The sequence below is a fragment of the Bos taurus genome, chromosome 13 (assembly GCF_002263795.3).
Source record: "Bos taurus isolate L1 Dominette 01449 registration number 42190680 breed Hereford chromosome 13, ARS-UCD2.0, whole genome shotgun sequence".
NCBI classification, from domain to species: domain Eukaryota; kingdom Metazoa; phylum Chordata; class Mammalia; order Artiodactyla; family Bovidae; genus Bos; species Bos taurus.
In genome coordinates this window covers 66045575-66059573 of record NC_037340.1, presented here as the reverse complement: position 1 = coordinate 66059573, position 13999 = coordinate 66045575, and the positions used below count along the sequence as shown (strand labels likewise).

General features: G+C 34.4%; 1 protein-coding gene across 3 annotated transcripts in view; it reads left to right on the top strand.

The window, feature by feature from the left end:
- RBL1 (RB transcriptional corepressor like 1) overlaps positions 1–13999 on the top strand; it is a 60337-nt gene that overhangs the window by 14962 nt on the left and 31376 nt on the right. For all 3 annotated transcript variants that reach the window (XM_059892624.1, XM_059892623.1, NM_001192602.1), the window contains exons 9-14: positions 221–387; positions 5011–5123; positions 5309–5412; positions 9348–9485; positions 11257–11421; positions 13327–13459. In XM_059892624.1, the coding sequence (XP_059748607.1) occupies positions 221–387; positions 5011–5123; positions 5309–5412; positions 9348–9485; positions 11257–11421; positions 13327–13459 (820 nt within the window). The remainder of the gene's footprint in view (positions 1–220; positions 388–5010; positions 5124–5308; positions 5413–9347; positions 9486–11256; positions 11422–13326; positions 13460–13999) is intronic.

The window sequence follows — 13999 nt, the reverse complement described above, 5'->3', positions numbered from 1 at the left end:
GAATGTTATGAAGATAATGAGATTGTAGAGAGAAAGCACTGTGGAAAAGTGTTATTCACAGGTAGGATGTTATTAGCATAATATTGCTAAAAATGTGGTAGGTAACCAGAAGAGGGAGAAAAAGTAACCTACTAAACATGAATAGAGAGGATGGTATCTGTACTAAATTAAACATGTAATTTAGTAATTTTTAATGTCACATATTTTTCTTTTCTGTCAGAAAACATCATTTGCACCTTCTACCCCACTGACAGGACGGCGATATTTAAGAGAAAAAGAAGCAGTCATTACTCCTGTTGCTTCAGCTACCCAAAGTGTGAGCCGGCTACAGAGTATTGTAGCTGGCTTGAAAAATGCACCAAGTGAACAACTTATAAATATTTTTGAGTGAGTATGATACTATTTTTTTCCAAGTTTTCCTCTAATTTTAAATTAGATTCTGTAGTTCATTCTGTTTTCAGTACTTCTGAATTCTGGAGATAATGGATATACATCTGACAAGTTTTACTGTACCATTTCAATCACAAAGTGTATTGACCTAAAATCAGGTAGAAGTACTATGAAAAATTATATATAAATTTTACTTCATATTATTATAGACTTTGAAGATTAAACGCATCTTAATGGTTATGTAGCTCTAACATTCCACTCTGGTAACACCCCTAATTTATGCATTACTGTTTTTGTTTTCTTTTTTAAATGGATTCAATCTAAATGTCCATCAAATGGAAGACTGGTTACATATTGATTGTACAGCCATGAAATGGAATTTTATGCAGTTGTTGGAAAAAAAGAGACACATTTTATAGTAAAGATGATAAAATGAGGCCAGACCAGAGAAACTTATTTCCTAATACCTAATGAAATAACAGAATAATAAAAATCAGCAAACTATCAGCAGCAACCAAATGAAAAGAAGGATATTATTTCATGCTATAATTTTCCAAAGCGATGGTCAAGAAAGGAAATGGATGCTCCTAGTATGCCCCACCCCCAAGAAGCATTAGTGAAGGAAAAGGGTTTGTTAACAGGGTCTTGAAAATGCTCATTGAGTGAGTAGGCAGATGGGCAAAAAGTCCTATTAATAGAAACTCCCCAAGTGAAAGTTCCTCTATACCACCAAGATAGCAGCAGAAATATGAAAAATCCTTAGGGCCTTCCATTTTCTGAGGTTCCTACCTGATTTGTGGTGAGATCCTCATAAAACTGGAAGGTATCCCTGACCTAGGTATAGTGAACCCTGGAATGGGGATATTTAACTAAATCTCAGAAGAGAAAGCAAAGCCCTGGTCTTCAACAAAAGCTGAACCTAGCACCATCTGTGTTGTACTCCCAGTCCCCAAACCTCAGTCTATAGAGAAGTGGACAGAACATTCATCCCCAGCTTCAACCACAGCTCAGAAGATAAACAGATGGCAGGGAAGGTAGGAAGACTCATAGCATCTGACCTACCCTCATAGTATTTGAATAAATAGATCTGGACCGAGCTGTGCATTTAGCATGAACGAGTTAAAAAGAAATGGCAAAGCAACTATGCAAACTTTTTAAAATCAGTACACTTATTTATTTGGCTGTGTTGGGACTTAGTTGCAGCATGTAGGATCTTGAGGCATTGCAGTACATGGACTCTCTAGTTGTGTGTGGGCTTATTAGTTGCTCCATGGCATATGGGATCTTAGTTCTCTGATTAGGGATCAAATACTGCAAGACAGATTCTAAATACTGGATCACCAGGGAAGCCTCTGTGCAAACATTTTAAAGCACAAGAGAAGGAAGGAAGAAAATGTGGAATGCAAAAGACAACCTGGAAATAAATAAATGGAAAGACATTTCGTGTCTATGGATTATAAGATTTAATATTGTTAAAATGTCCACATTGCCCAAAGCAATCTACAGAATCAGTACAATCCCTATCAAAACCCAATGACATTTCTTATAAAAATAGAAAAAAAAAACTAACATTCATAAGGAATTTTGAAGGACTTCTAATAGCCAAAATAATCTTGAGAAAAAAGCTGGAGAGCTCACACATCTTAATTTCAAAAACACATTATAAAGCTATAATAATGAAATCAGTATGATATTGTTATAAAGACAGACATGTAGACTAGACATGGAATAGACTAGCATCCCAAAATGCAGCTTCATGTATATCATCAACTGATCTTTGACAAGGGTGCCAAGACCACACTATAGGGAAAACTGGATATCCACATGCAGAAGAATGAAAAAAGACTCATTTACATATACATAAGTTACTTTAGATACCTATTATAGGTGGAATCATGTAGCATTTGTGTTTGGCTGGATTCAGTTAGTAGAACATCTTCAAGGTTCATCCATTTTGTAGTATATAATAGGATTTTAAGGCTGTATATATATATAGAAATATATATACAGCATTTCTCTATATATTTCTATATATAGAAATAATGGAATATTATCTATTATATATTATTTGCATAAATAATGGATATTTTGTATATATATATATGTGTATGTATATATACACACACACACAGTTTATCTATTCATTCATCAGTGGACCTGTAGGTTGTTTCCACATCTTGGCTGTTGTGAGTAATGCTGCAGTACACTTGGGTCTCTTTGAGATATCTCCATGGAAAAAAATGAAGATGGGATTTTGTCTTATGCTTTATACAGAAGTTGACTAAAAATGGATTAAAAACCTAAACATGAGACCTGAAACTATACAGCTAGAAGAAAAAATTGGTGAAAAGCTTTGCAACATTGAAATAGGCAGTTATTTCTTGGATATGACATCAAAAGTATAGGTAACAAGCAAAAATAGACAAATGGGACTACATCATACTTAAATATTTCTGTATAGCATTGGAAATAATAGGATGAACGGCAGCATACTGGAATGCTTGCTTGCTTCTGCATGCTGAATCATGTCTGACTCTTTGTGACACCAAGGACTATAGCCTGCTAGGCTCCTATGTCCATGGGATCATCCCGGCAAGAGTAATGGAGTGGGTTGCCATTTGTTTTTCCAGGGAATCTTCCCAACTCAGGGATCCAACCCGTGTCTTCTGTGGCTCCTGCATTGACAGGCATATTCTTTACCACTGAGCCACCTGGGGAGCCTTACTCAATTAAAAAATAAAAGTGTTAGTTTCTTAGTCATGTCTGACTCTTTGCAGTCCTTTGGGCTGTAGCCCCCCCAGGCTCCTCTGTGAAAATCTCCAGGCAAGAATACCGGAGTGGGTTGCCATTTCCTTCTCTAGGGAGTCTGACCCAGGGATCAAACCCAGGTGTCCCACTTTAAGGGCAGATTCTTTACCATCTGAGCCACCAGGGAAGCCCTATACTAGAATAGGAGAAAATAATTGCAAGCTGTATATCAGAAAAGTTAGTAGCCAGCATATATAAAGAACTCCTACAACTCAAAAAAAAAAAAAGGCAAAAAACACTTCATTTTAAAAGAGGGCAAAAGACTTGACATTTCTCCAAAGAAGACATACAAATGGCCAAAAAGTATATGAAGAAAATTCTCAATGTTATTAATCATGAGATAAATGCAGATGAAAACCACAGTGAGATATCACCTCATAGCCATTAGAAAGACCACTATCAAAAAAAACAGAAAATAACAAGTGTTGATGAGTATTAGAACTGGTGTTCTGTTGCTGGGATTGTAAGTGGTGTAGCTGGTATGGAAAATAATATGGAGATTTCACAAATAATTAAAAATAGAATTTTTATTACCTAGCAATCCCACTTTTGGGTATATTTTCAAAAGAGTTGAAAACAGGATCTCAAAGAGATATTTGCACACCCAAGTTCATTGCAGCATTACCTACAAGAGTTCTAGAGATCTACTGTAATGTGTACATAGCTAACAAAACGTACAGTTAAAAATTAAGAGGGTGAGTTTATTATTTGTTTTACCACATAATGAAATAAAAAAGACAGCCTAGTTTGAAGAAAATATAACTCAAGAAGCACAGCTTTGTATTAGAAGAACGCAATAAGAACAAAGTGTTTTTGCCACGTATGCTACCTGCCTTTCTACACATGATGCTGGTCCATTTGAATATGGGATTGAGAATTCTGAACCCTATGCTTGTTATTTGGCTTTGGGCAAGTCACAGTCTTTCTCATAAACTTGGATTTGTCATTTCTGAATTAATACCTGTATTCTGTGGTTGAATGATAGGAAGGTAACAGAGTTAATATAATAATATAAAAGTAACAGAGTTAATTGCTTCTCGCCAGATATCTTCCTTTTTGATGCTACATTTTTTTTTTAACTTGTTTTGATTTTGGTAAAAATTACATGCAATTCATTTTTACACCACAATATATACCTAAACACTGCCCATTATCTAGTTTTTTAAATCAGGTTTATTGAAGTATAGCTCAATTGGTAAAGAATCCACCTGCAATGCAGGGGACCCCCGGTTTGATCCCTGGGTTGGGAAGATCCCCTGGAGAAGGGAAAGGCTACCCACTCCAGTATTCTGGCCTGGAGAATTCTATGGACTATAGTCCCTGGGGTCTCAAAGAGCAGACATGACCGAGCGATTTTCACTTCACTTTACTTGAAGTATAATTTATGTATGAGAGTCATCTTTTTTACTGTACAGTTGTATGAGATTTGACAAATGCATACAGTTGTATCATCACCATGATGATTAAGACATAGAAGAGTCCCTCCAAATTTATGCCCCTTTATATTCAGTCCCTACACCATCCCCAGCCTCTGGAAACTGTCCTTATAGTTTTGCCTTTCTAGAATTTCATATAAATAGAAGCATAATATAGAAGACATAGACTCCACTAATGTTGAAATTCTGAAACAGTATGCCAAATGGTTATATTTAAAGGCTGTAGACTAGTTTGAAATATCCTATGTTTATATATCCAGGTTTACAACTTAAAATAGGACTTTGGTCACTAAAATCCTGACTAATTCTTGAAAGAAGACATGTTAGTAGTCTGGGGTTTTTTTCCTGGTTATTAGATTCCTTTTGTGTTTTATAGGTCTTGTATGCGTAATCCTATGGAAAATATTATGAAAATAGTGAAAGGAATAGGAGAGACTTTCTGCCAACACTATACTCAATCAACAGATGAACAGCCAGGATCTCACATAGGTAAGGAGACAAAACTGAAATTGATACAGCATTGAAAGTAGACTGTCCCAAGAAAAATAGAAATCCAAGTTTTTCCTTCCCTGTAGTTTTTAATATATCAGATTTAAGTTTATATAAATTTTGTTCTTTAGTTATTAACAGCTACATTTCATTTTAGCACGTTTTCTTTTTATTTGCCCTCATAGACTTTGCTGTAAACAGACTAAAGCTTGCAGAAATTTTGTATTATAAAATATTAGAGACTGTAATGGTGCAGGAAACACGAAGACTTCATGGAATGGACATGTCAGTAAGTAAATTCACTCTACCAGCCGCTGGCAAGTTCCATAAATCCTAAGCCTGGAAGCTGTGTGTTGAGAGGCTCTGTAGTTCATTGTAGGTGGTTCATGGTCAGCAGTTAATGGCACATTTAGCCATAATGACATATTAATTGGCCTTCATTGTCTTTGGCACACTCAGTACTAGCCACCTCTTGGCAGAAATGTGGAACATGTAAAATTTGTTTTTGGTACGCCATCATCATCTTTCCCCTTCAGGTCTGTTGTTTGTCTTTCATTCCTAGTTAACTAATGTTGAAACCCCCCCACCCCCTGCAACTATTAATCCAAGTGATAACTTAAATATGTGGCCATACCTCTCAGGGGTTTTTAAGGAATAAAATGTTAGCAGCTTTTTTTTTTAATTGCTCCATTTTCTTTGGACATTTGATGAAATTGGATCCCTCTCTCCAATAGCTCAGTAAAGAAATTTTTCTAAAAAGTTAATCCTAGCATGTGATCTTTGTTTCTTCCTCCTCCACTCTCTTGTCACTTTTGGAGCCTTCTGACCGTAATTTCCAGTAAGAGCAAGTTGATGTTTGGGGGTGCTGCTTTAACTGTTAAAATAAAATTTCTTTGTGTTTGCACCCTGGAAGCTTTCTTCTGTGTTGGTTCCCCATTTTTACTGGATTCCATGTTTTTATTTTTCACGATTTACTAATATTTGATGGAGCATAGGCTCCCATAATCTCCTAAGAAAGAAGTAAATTTTCAGCTTTTTATTTTGAAATAATTATAGATTCACAGAAAGTTGCAAAAGTAGTACAAAGGATCTCATGTATTCATTTGTCCCCAGTGGTTACATTTTATATAGTATGATACCAAAACCAGGAAGTTGGAACAATGTATGTCGCTCCCTTTACCATTGTATCACATGCGTAGATGAGGTAACCACCACCAAAATGAAGATACAAAATTGTTCTGTCATCATAAAGATCTCCCTCATGTTACTCCTTTTTAAGTGACACTTGCTTTCTTTAGCCACTAATTTGTTTTCCCTATCTATACTTTTATAATACTCTGTGAGTTCATTTCGTTTATATTTGTTGAGGTTTATTTTATGACACAGGAATGGTTTATCTTGGTGAATGTTCTGGGCTCTTAAAAAAAATGTGTGCTGTATTTGGGTGAAGTGTTCTGTAAATGTCAATTCTGTCTTTTTGGTTAATGGTATTGTTAAATTCTTCTATATCCTTGCTAATTCTTGGTCTAGTCCTGTCAGTTAGTGAGAGGAGATAAGGGTATTGAAGTTTCCAAATGAAACTAAATCTATCTATTTCTCCTTTCAGTTCTGTTAGATTTTTTTTTTTTAATTCATATATTTTGAAGCTTTGCTGTTTGATGCATAGACATTGAGGTTACTGTCTTCTTGGTGAATTAATCATTTTATTATGACAGAATATCCCTCTCTTGAGTCTGGTAATTGTCTTTGTTCTGAAGGCATCTGGCTGATGTTTATATATAGCCACTCCTGCTTTCTTTTGGTTAATGTTTGTATGATATAAGCATATGTAGTTTTATTGTGCTTCACTTTTTTGTGCTTCACAGATAGAGAGTTTTTAATAAAAGTTTGTGACAACACTGTGTCAAGCTTGTTGGTGCTGTTTTTCTAATAACATTTTCTCACTTCATTTCTCTGTGTCACATTTTGCTAATTCTTGCAGTATTGCAAACTTTTTCATTATTATTGTATTTATTATAGTGATATGTGATTAGTGATCTTTGATGTTTTATTGCAAAAAGATTACGATTCATTGAAGCCTCAGATGATAACATTTTTTAGTAATAAGTATTTGTAAATTTTTTTTAGACATGATGCTATTATACACTTAATAGACTATAGTATAGTGTAAACAGCTTTTATATGCATTGGGAAACCAAATAATTTGTGTGACTCACGTTACTGTGGTATTTGCTTTATTGCATATTTATTGCAGTGGTCTAGAACCTGGTATGCCTATATATATTTTTCTACTCTTTTACGTTCATTCTACCTGTATCATCCTTTGAAATTAGTTTCTTGTAGGCAGTGTATAGTTGAGTCACGTTGTTCTGTATACTATGTCAGGGTCTTTCTTTTAACAGATATTAGCTTGCATTTAATTGTTTCTATGTTAAGGGCATAAATCTACTATTTTATTTTTTGTTTTCTGTTTTGTTGTTTGTTTTCTTTTTCCTACCTTCCCATGGATTACTTTGAGCATTTTCAGAGTGTATACCTTTGTATTAAATTTTTTTTAGTGGTTACTCTAGGTATTACACTATACATACATAATTTCACAATCCACTGTTATAAACATTTTATTGACTTAAGTGTGGAAACCTTACCTTGCTTTAAATTTCTTTTTCAAAACTGCATGAATGTTTTATTTTAAACTCATACTTGATTAATAGTTGTCTGTATATAGGATTCTAGATTGACAATCATTTTCTTTTCTGATTTTGAAGGCATTGCTCCATTATCTTCTAGATCCCAGGATTGCTAATTAAAAGTCCAGGGGCATTTTAATTCTTTGTCTTAGTACGTGACCTGTTTTTACTTTCTGGAATCTCAATATGGGAGTCTTTCCTTGAATGTTGGATTATTCCTCAAATGTTAGGTTATACCCTTGTCTTTCAATTGGAGGAATTCCTCAAATGTCTACTTTTTGAATGAGTCACTAAAAATGAGACATTAATAAACCCTTATGTCGATAAAACAGTTTGGGTCAAAACTCTTGTGCACAAGAGTGAGAATAAAAGTCCAGAAGCCTCGAGTGATCATGTAGTATAGGGACCCTCAACTGTTGGTGTCTTTAAAACTTATCTGGAGTATTTTGACTTGTCTAGAGAAGTATCTGCTAATCTCTTGCCTGGCTATTGGTGTTATGGAGCAGAACACAGAAGGGAAAGTTGGTCTCAAATTCAGTCTGCAGGCTTTCACCTAAAACCACAGTCTCTTCTATACCTGGTGTTCTGAGCTCTGATTCTCTCTAGTTCAGTTTTTGTAGAGACTAATTCTCTAGACTAGAGGCCTATCATCTGATTCCTTAGAGTGGATGTTGTGTGGGAACCTGAAGAGTTCTATGTTAATACTGTGAACTTGCAGATCACCCATCCATGTCAGCCCCTGCCTAATAACCTCTACTTTCCATTCTGCCTGTGCCTTCAGTTGCTGTGTTTTTCTCAGGTTGTATGGAGCAAATTCACTTAAATGTCTCTAGTCAGGCCCTTATGTTTGACCATCCTGCTTTCTGCTGGGTAATTTGTCATTCTTTCATCCACCTTCAGTTTACATATACAGTTTGTGGTTATAGGTAACTCCTTGTTTTATCCTAGGTATTTTCTATTTCTTATTCTCTTTGTTGATTTGGAGTGGTATTTTTAAGAAGGATGGCAAAAATACTATTTATAAAACTGAAAACTTATGTTAAATTTTAAACTCAGTGGTAAAATAGGACTTTATCTTCTTAGTAAAATGTTTCTTTCTCTGAACTTCTAAAAAGTCTTAGCTGTGATATACTATACCTTTGATTTTAGTGTTTGATTAAAAAACACTGCCCTCATGTTGAGAAAACAGGTGACACAAAACTCATGTAAGTAAAGGAGCCAATTCTTATGTTTGTCTCTTTGTGGGAATATTAATTATTTTATTATTTGCTCCAGTTTCAAAGTAGATTTTTGTTTATGCCTCATTTACATTTAACATCTACCACTGACCAAGATTATATCTTACAAGAAAACTCTTTTATCAGTTTAAGAACTTGGAGTCTTATCTATATTAATCTAGTAGAATGGAATATGCTCTTAGATAAGTTATAATATGATTTATAACTTACGTAAGTTATTTTTTCTTGTTTCTGTAGTCCTCTTTATATAATGGCAGAGGCTAAAATCCTATTAAACTGTGGTCTTTCTCTTCCCCAAGGTTCTTTTAGAGCAGGATATATTTCATCACTCCTTGATGGCCTGTTGTTTGGAAATAGTGCTCTTTGCCTACAGCTCACCTCGTACTTTTCCCTGGATTATTGAGGTTCTTAATCTGCGACCGTTTTATTTTTATAAGGTGAGATGAGAACAAAGTTTTGTTAATGCTTTGCCTCACATAAACATTCTGTTTGTATTAGTGATGAAGAAGTGAACTGTAGTGATGTCTGGATAATATTTCCAGAAGTATTCTGAAAACATACTGCTTTTGGGGTGGAATCAAGGACAAAGAAGAGAGGGAGAGAGAATATCAGTAAACTAAGCCTATCTCACAGCTTCAGACATCACTGAATTGCAAGTATGGCCAGGAACTAAGTACTTAACTTTGAGTTTTCTGTATTATGAATGAAAAATCATAATCCTGTTAAATAGAGGCATGATGAAGAACAGAAATTCTTTTCTCCTAGGAGAAAGAAAAATCTAAAATTAATCACACTCCTTCCCCAAATTTGAGTTAATTTACTGTGGAGAAATCTTACTTCCCCTTTTTTTCTGCTGAAACCTTTTTCTTCCCTTTTTTTCTGCTGAAACCTTTTTCTTCTAAACCACAGAGGGCACAGCTACAGTAACACTTAATGTTACCTAATTTCTGAATTTAAGATTGATGCTATTATTATACTTGTTGGTGTGGTTTAGTTAATATTTTGTCACCTATGTTACTTTCAAACTTCTGATTATGGAGAAGTTAGTTTGGGACTTCCCTGATGGTCCAATCCAGTGGTTAAGACTGTGCTTCTACTGCAGGGGGCATGGGTCAAGGAACTAAGATCCTGCATGCTATGTGGTATAGATAGATAGATACAGATAGATAAGCAAGCAAGCCTAATGTTGTAGAAATGCAGACCACTGAAAAGCTTACCCATTTGAATTGCTGACTGTGGAATTTAACTTCTTTTTAGTTTTGTGGCGAAAATTGCTTTTCTATATTTAATGTTTATGTGAGTATTTCAGATTTTTCCATTAGGAAATATATGTAGTTTTATTTGAGGAAAAAGTTTAGTTTTTGCCCTCACCTAATAGAAATTCATTTTTATTTGTAACACCCTTTTTTTCATTCTAGAAGTTAAATACGTTAGTTTTTTAATCATAAATAATACTCCCTGAAGAAAAATGAAAAGTATATACAATTGTAAATATTAAAATCATACATTATAATCCTAATATAAATGATAATTGCTGTTAATATTTTTGTATATACGCTTTCAGAGTTTGCTCTAGATGTTTATTCTTATTGAAAGTTAGTTGCTCAGTCATGTCCGACTCTTTGCAACCCCATGGACTGTAGCTGCCAGGCTCCTCTGTCCACGGAATTCTCAGGCAAGAATACTGGAGTGGATTGCCATTTCCTTCTCCCGGGAATCTTCCCGACCCAGGGATCGAACCCAGGTCTCCCACATTGCAGGTGGATTCTTTACCGTGTAAGCCACCAGGGAAGCCCAAATATTCTTATTAAAATGTAACTATAGTGTATAAAGGCAAATTTCCTTTTATATATGTTATTCATGAGCTGTTGGGAAGAATAGTCTGAGAAAGGAAATCGAATTCAAAATAGCACTGGCTTGGAAACCCAAGACCTGACTTCTACTGTTGGACTATTGACCAGTTTTACCTATCATTGCTTCAGTTTTCCATATACAGAATAAAACATGAAAACCAGAAATGTATGTGAAAGTATTTTTAAGATCTTTAAAACTTCTTTATAAATTAAAATATATTAATAAGCCACAGAATTATGATTCAAAATGTTCTTGGTTCTGTCATTAATAAGACCAGAGCTAGCCATACATGTAAGCCTGGTCTAGAAGTGACTACTTGAGACCATATTACTTTCTCTGTTTTCTCTTCCCCAGGTTATTGAGGTGGTAATCCGCTCAGAGGAGGGACTTTCCAGAGACATGGTAAAACACCTGAACAGCATTGAAGAACAGATTTTGGAGAGTTTAGCATGGAGTCATGATTCTGCGCTGTGGGAGGCTCTCCAGGCTTCTGAAAACAGAGTTCCTACCTGTGAAGAAGTGAGTTAGGGCAAGGCTAATAATCCCATCATTTTATGAAATCTCTTTATTGAGACATGATCCCATACTGTATAGTTTACCTATAAGTATACAATTCAGTAATTTTTAGTATATTCATAGATATGTGAAATCATCACCACAGTCAATTTTGAAACATACCACCTCAACAAGAAAAACTTTAGGTATCACTTCCCTACCACCTGCACCCCTACAGCCACTCGCACCTGTCTTTTTCCTGACCCTAGGTAACCGGTAATCTACCTTCTATCTCTATTGATTTCCCTTTTCTGGACATTTCATGCAAATCATATAATATGTGGTCCTTTGTAACTGGCTTCTTTTATTAATATAGTGATTTTCAAGGTTCATCCATGTTGTTATATGTATCAGCACTTCATTCCTTTTTATGGCTTAATAATATTCCATTGCATGGAAATATGTGTATATACACACACACACTGTTTTGTTTATTCATTTATCAGTGGATGAACTGGTGGTGTTTCCACCTTTTGACTATGGATAATGCTGCTATGAACATTCATGAACAAGTATTTGTATGGACATGTTTTCATTTTTCTTGAGTATATGGCTAGGAGTAGAATGGCTGGTCATATACTAACTCTAAGTTTTTGAGGAACTGTCAAACTGTTTTCCAAAGTGGCTGCACCATTTAACATTCCCACCATCAGTATATAAAGATTCCAATATCTCCACATCCTCTCCAGTGCTTATTATCTGTCTTCTTGATTTCTAGCAATCTTAGTAGGCATGAAGTATTATCTCATTGTGGTTTTATTTGCATTCCCTGATGGCTAATGATGTTCAACATTGATTCAAGTGCTTATCAGCCATTTGTATATCGTCTTTGGAGAAATATATGTTCAGATCCTTTGCCCATTTTTTATTTGGGTTGTCTTTTTAATATTGAGTTATAGGAGTTCTTTACATATTTTAGATATACTCCTTTATCTATTATATGATTGGTAAAACCTTTCTGTGGGTTGTCTTTTTACTTTCCTGATGATGTCCTTTAAAAAACAAAAGATTTTAATTTTAATGATGTCCAATTTATTTATTCTTAGTTTTGGTATCAGAGCTAAGAAATAATTAATCTCATCATTTAAAATTTTTCAAATACAGAATTTCATAAAGAATTAAACATTTTTCATTAGTAGTATTTAGAATAAAAAGATCAAAAGCTTCTGCCTAATACACTCAAATTGCACATTGAACAGTTTGGTATCATGAGAAATTGAGTTTTCTCCCTCCATCTCTGTGTTATTTTTTGACTCCTGTCTACATCCTTCTTTGCTTTTTTGTGGCTACTTATACTTCAATTAACCATCTTGAATTTTTCCCTAATCTCAAACTACTAAAAGAACTATTTAAGACTAGGAAGAACTGAAAAGAAAATGATTTCTTAAATACTCTCTTCCATGCTTCTGTTGTCTTTACAGCAGACTGTGGTTAATTGGACAGTCTTCAGTATTCATCAATTTTTCTATTACAGGATCCATTGGGGAATGAAAAAAACTATGACCTTGAAGGAAAAGGATTTGAGTTGAAGCCATTTCTTTAATACCTAGTAGTAGTTTCTCCTTAGGCAAATTTCACATTTTGAGCCTCAATTTTCTCAGTCCCTAAGTGAAGAACAGTAGTGCCCACCTGATAGGTTTACTTCCAGTGGTCAGTAATCTTAAATGATATAAGGTTAAGTAAGATGAACTCTTTACATAACTTAATATTAACTATTGAGCATTTTATACAAGTTGGTATATTTTGTGACGAGAGAAAGAAAGGGAAATAAAACAGTAAAAAAGTTAAGACTTTTTTCTTACCCTTTCTGTTATGTTTTGATCAGTGGGTTTATCTGTATGTAAAGCAGAGGGGCTTTGTTTTCTTCAGGTTATATTCCCAAACAATTTTGAAACAGGAAGTGGAGGAAATGTACAGGGACATCTTCCCATGATGCCAATGTCTCCTCTGATGCATCCAAGGGTCAAAGAAGTTCGGACTGACAGTGGAAGTCTTCGAAAGGGTAGGTTGACCATTGGTAAAACAAAGGAAAAATAACAAAGACTTTTTTTGTTAGAGAAAATTTCAAGTTTTGCCCTAATATGTTATTAAGAAACCAATTTTTTTTATAAAGATTTGAAAGGGGAATAATGTTTATGCCAATACCCTTTGTGGCTATTTATATACTTTTTTATATTAAAGTAATAAGGTTTCCACTATGATTCTGAATATAATTATTTTTTTTAATTGCAATATCAGTTATTATAGAAATCATATTTTGGCCTTTTTATAAATACATGCAATTTTTCCTCAATGCTAATAGAAAACTACTTAAACTAAGTACTCATCTTTGCAAATGTGACAGAAGTTATATTCTTTCTCTATGTGTGACTTGATATAAAAACGCCTAAAGCAGAACAAAGAACTTGTTGGGATACTTAAGTTCATTTAATGAATTACTTATCTGTACTCTTAAAATAGTTATTTTGAGCCTTACTGTAGGAAAATTTTAGTGCATTCTTCTTTATTTTCTCTTGTGATGTACCAAACTGATGTGTGTATC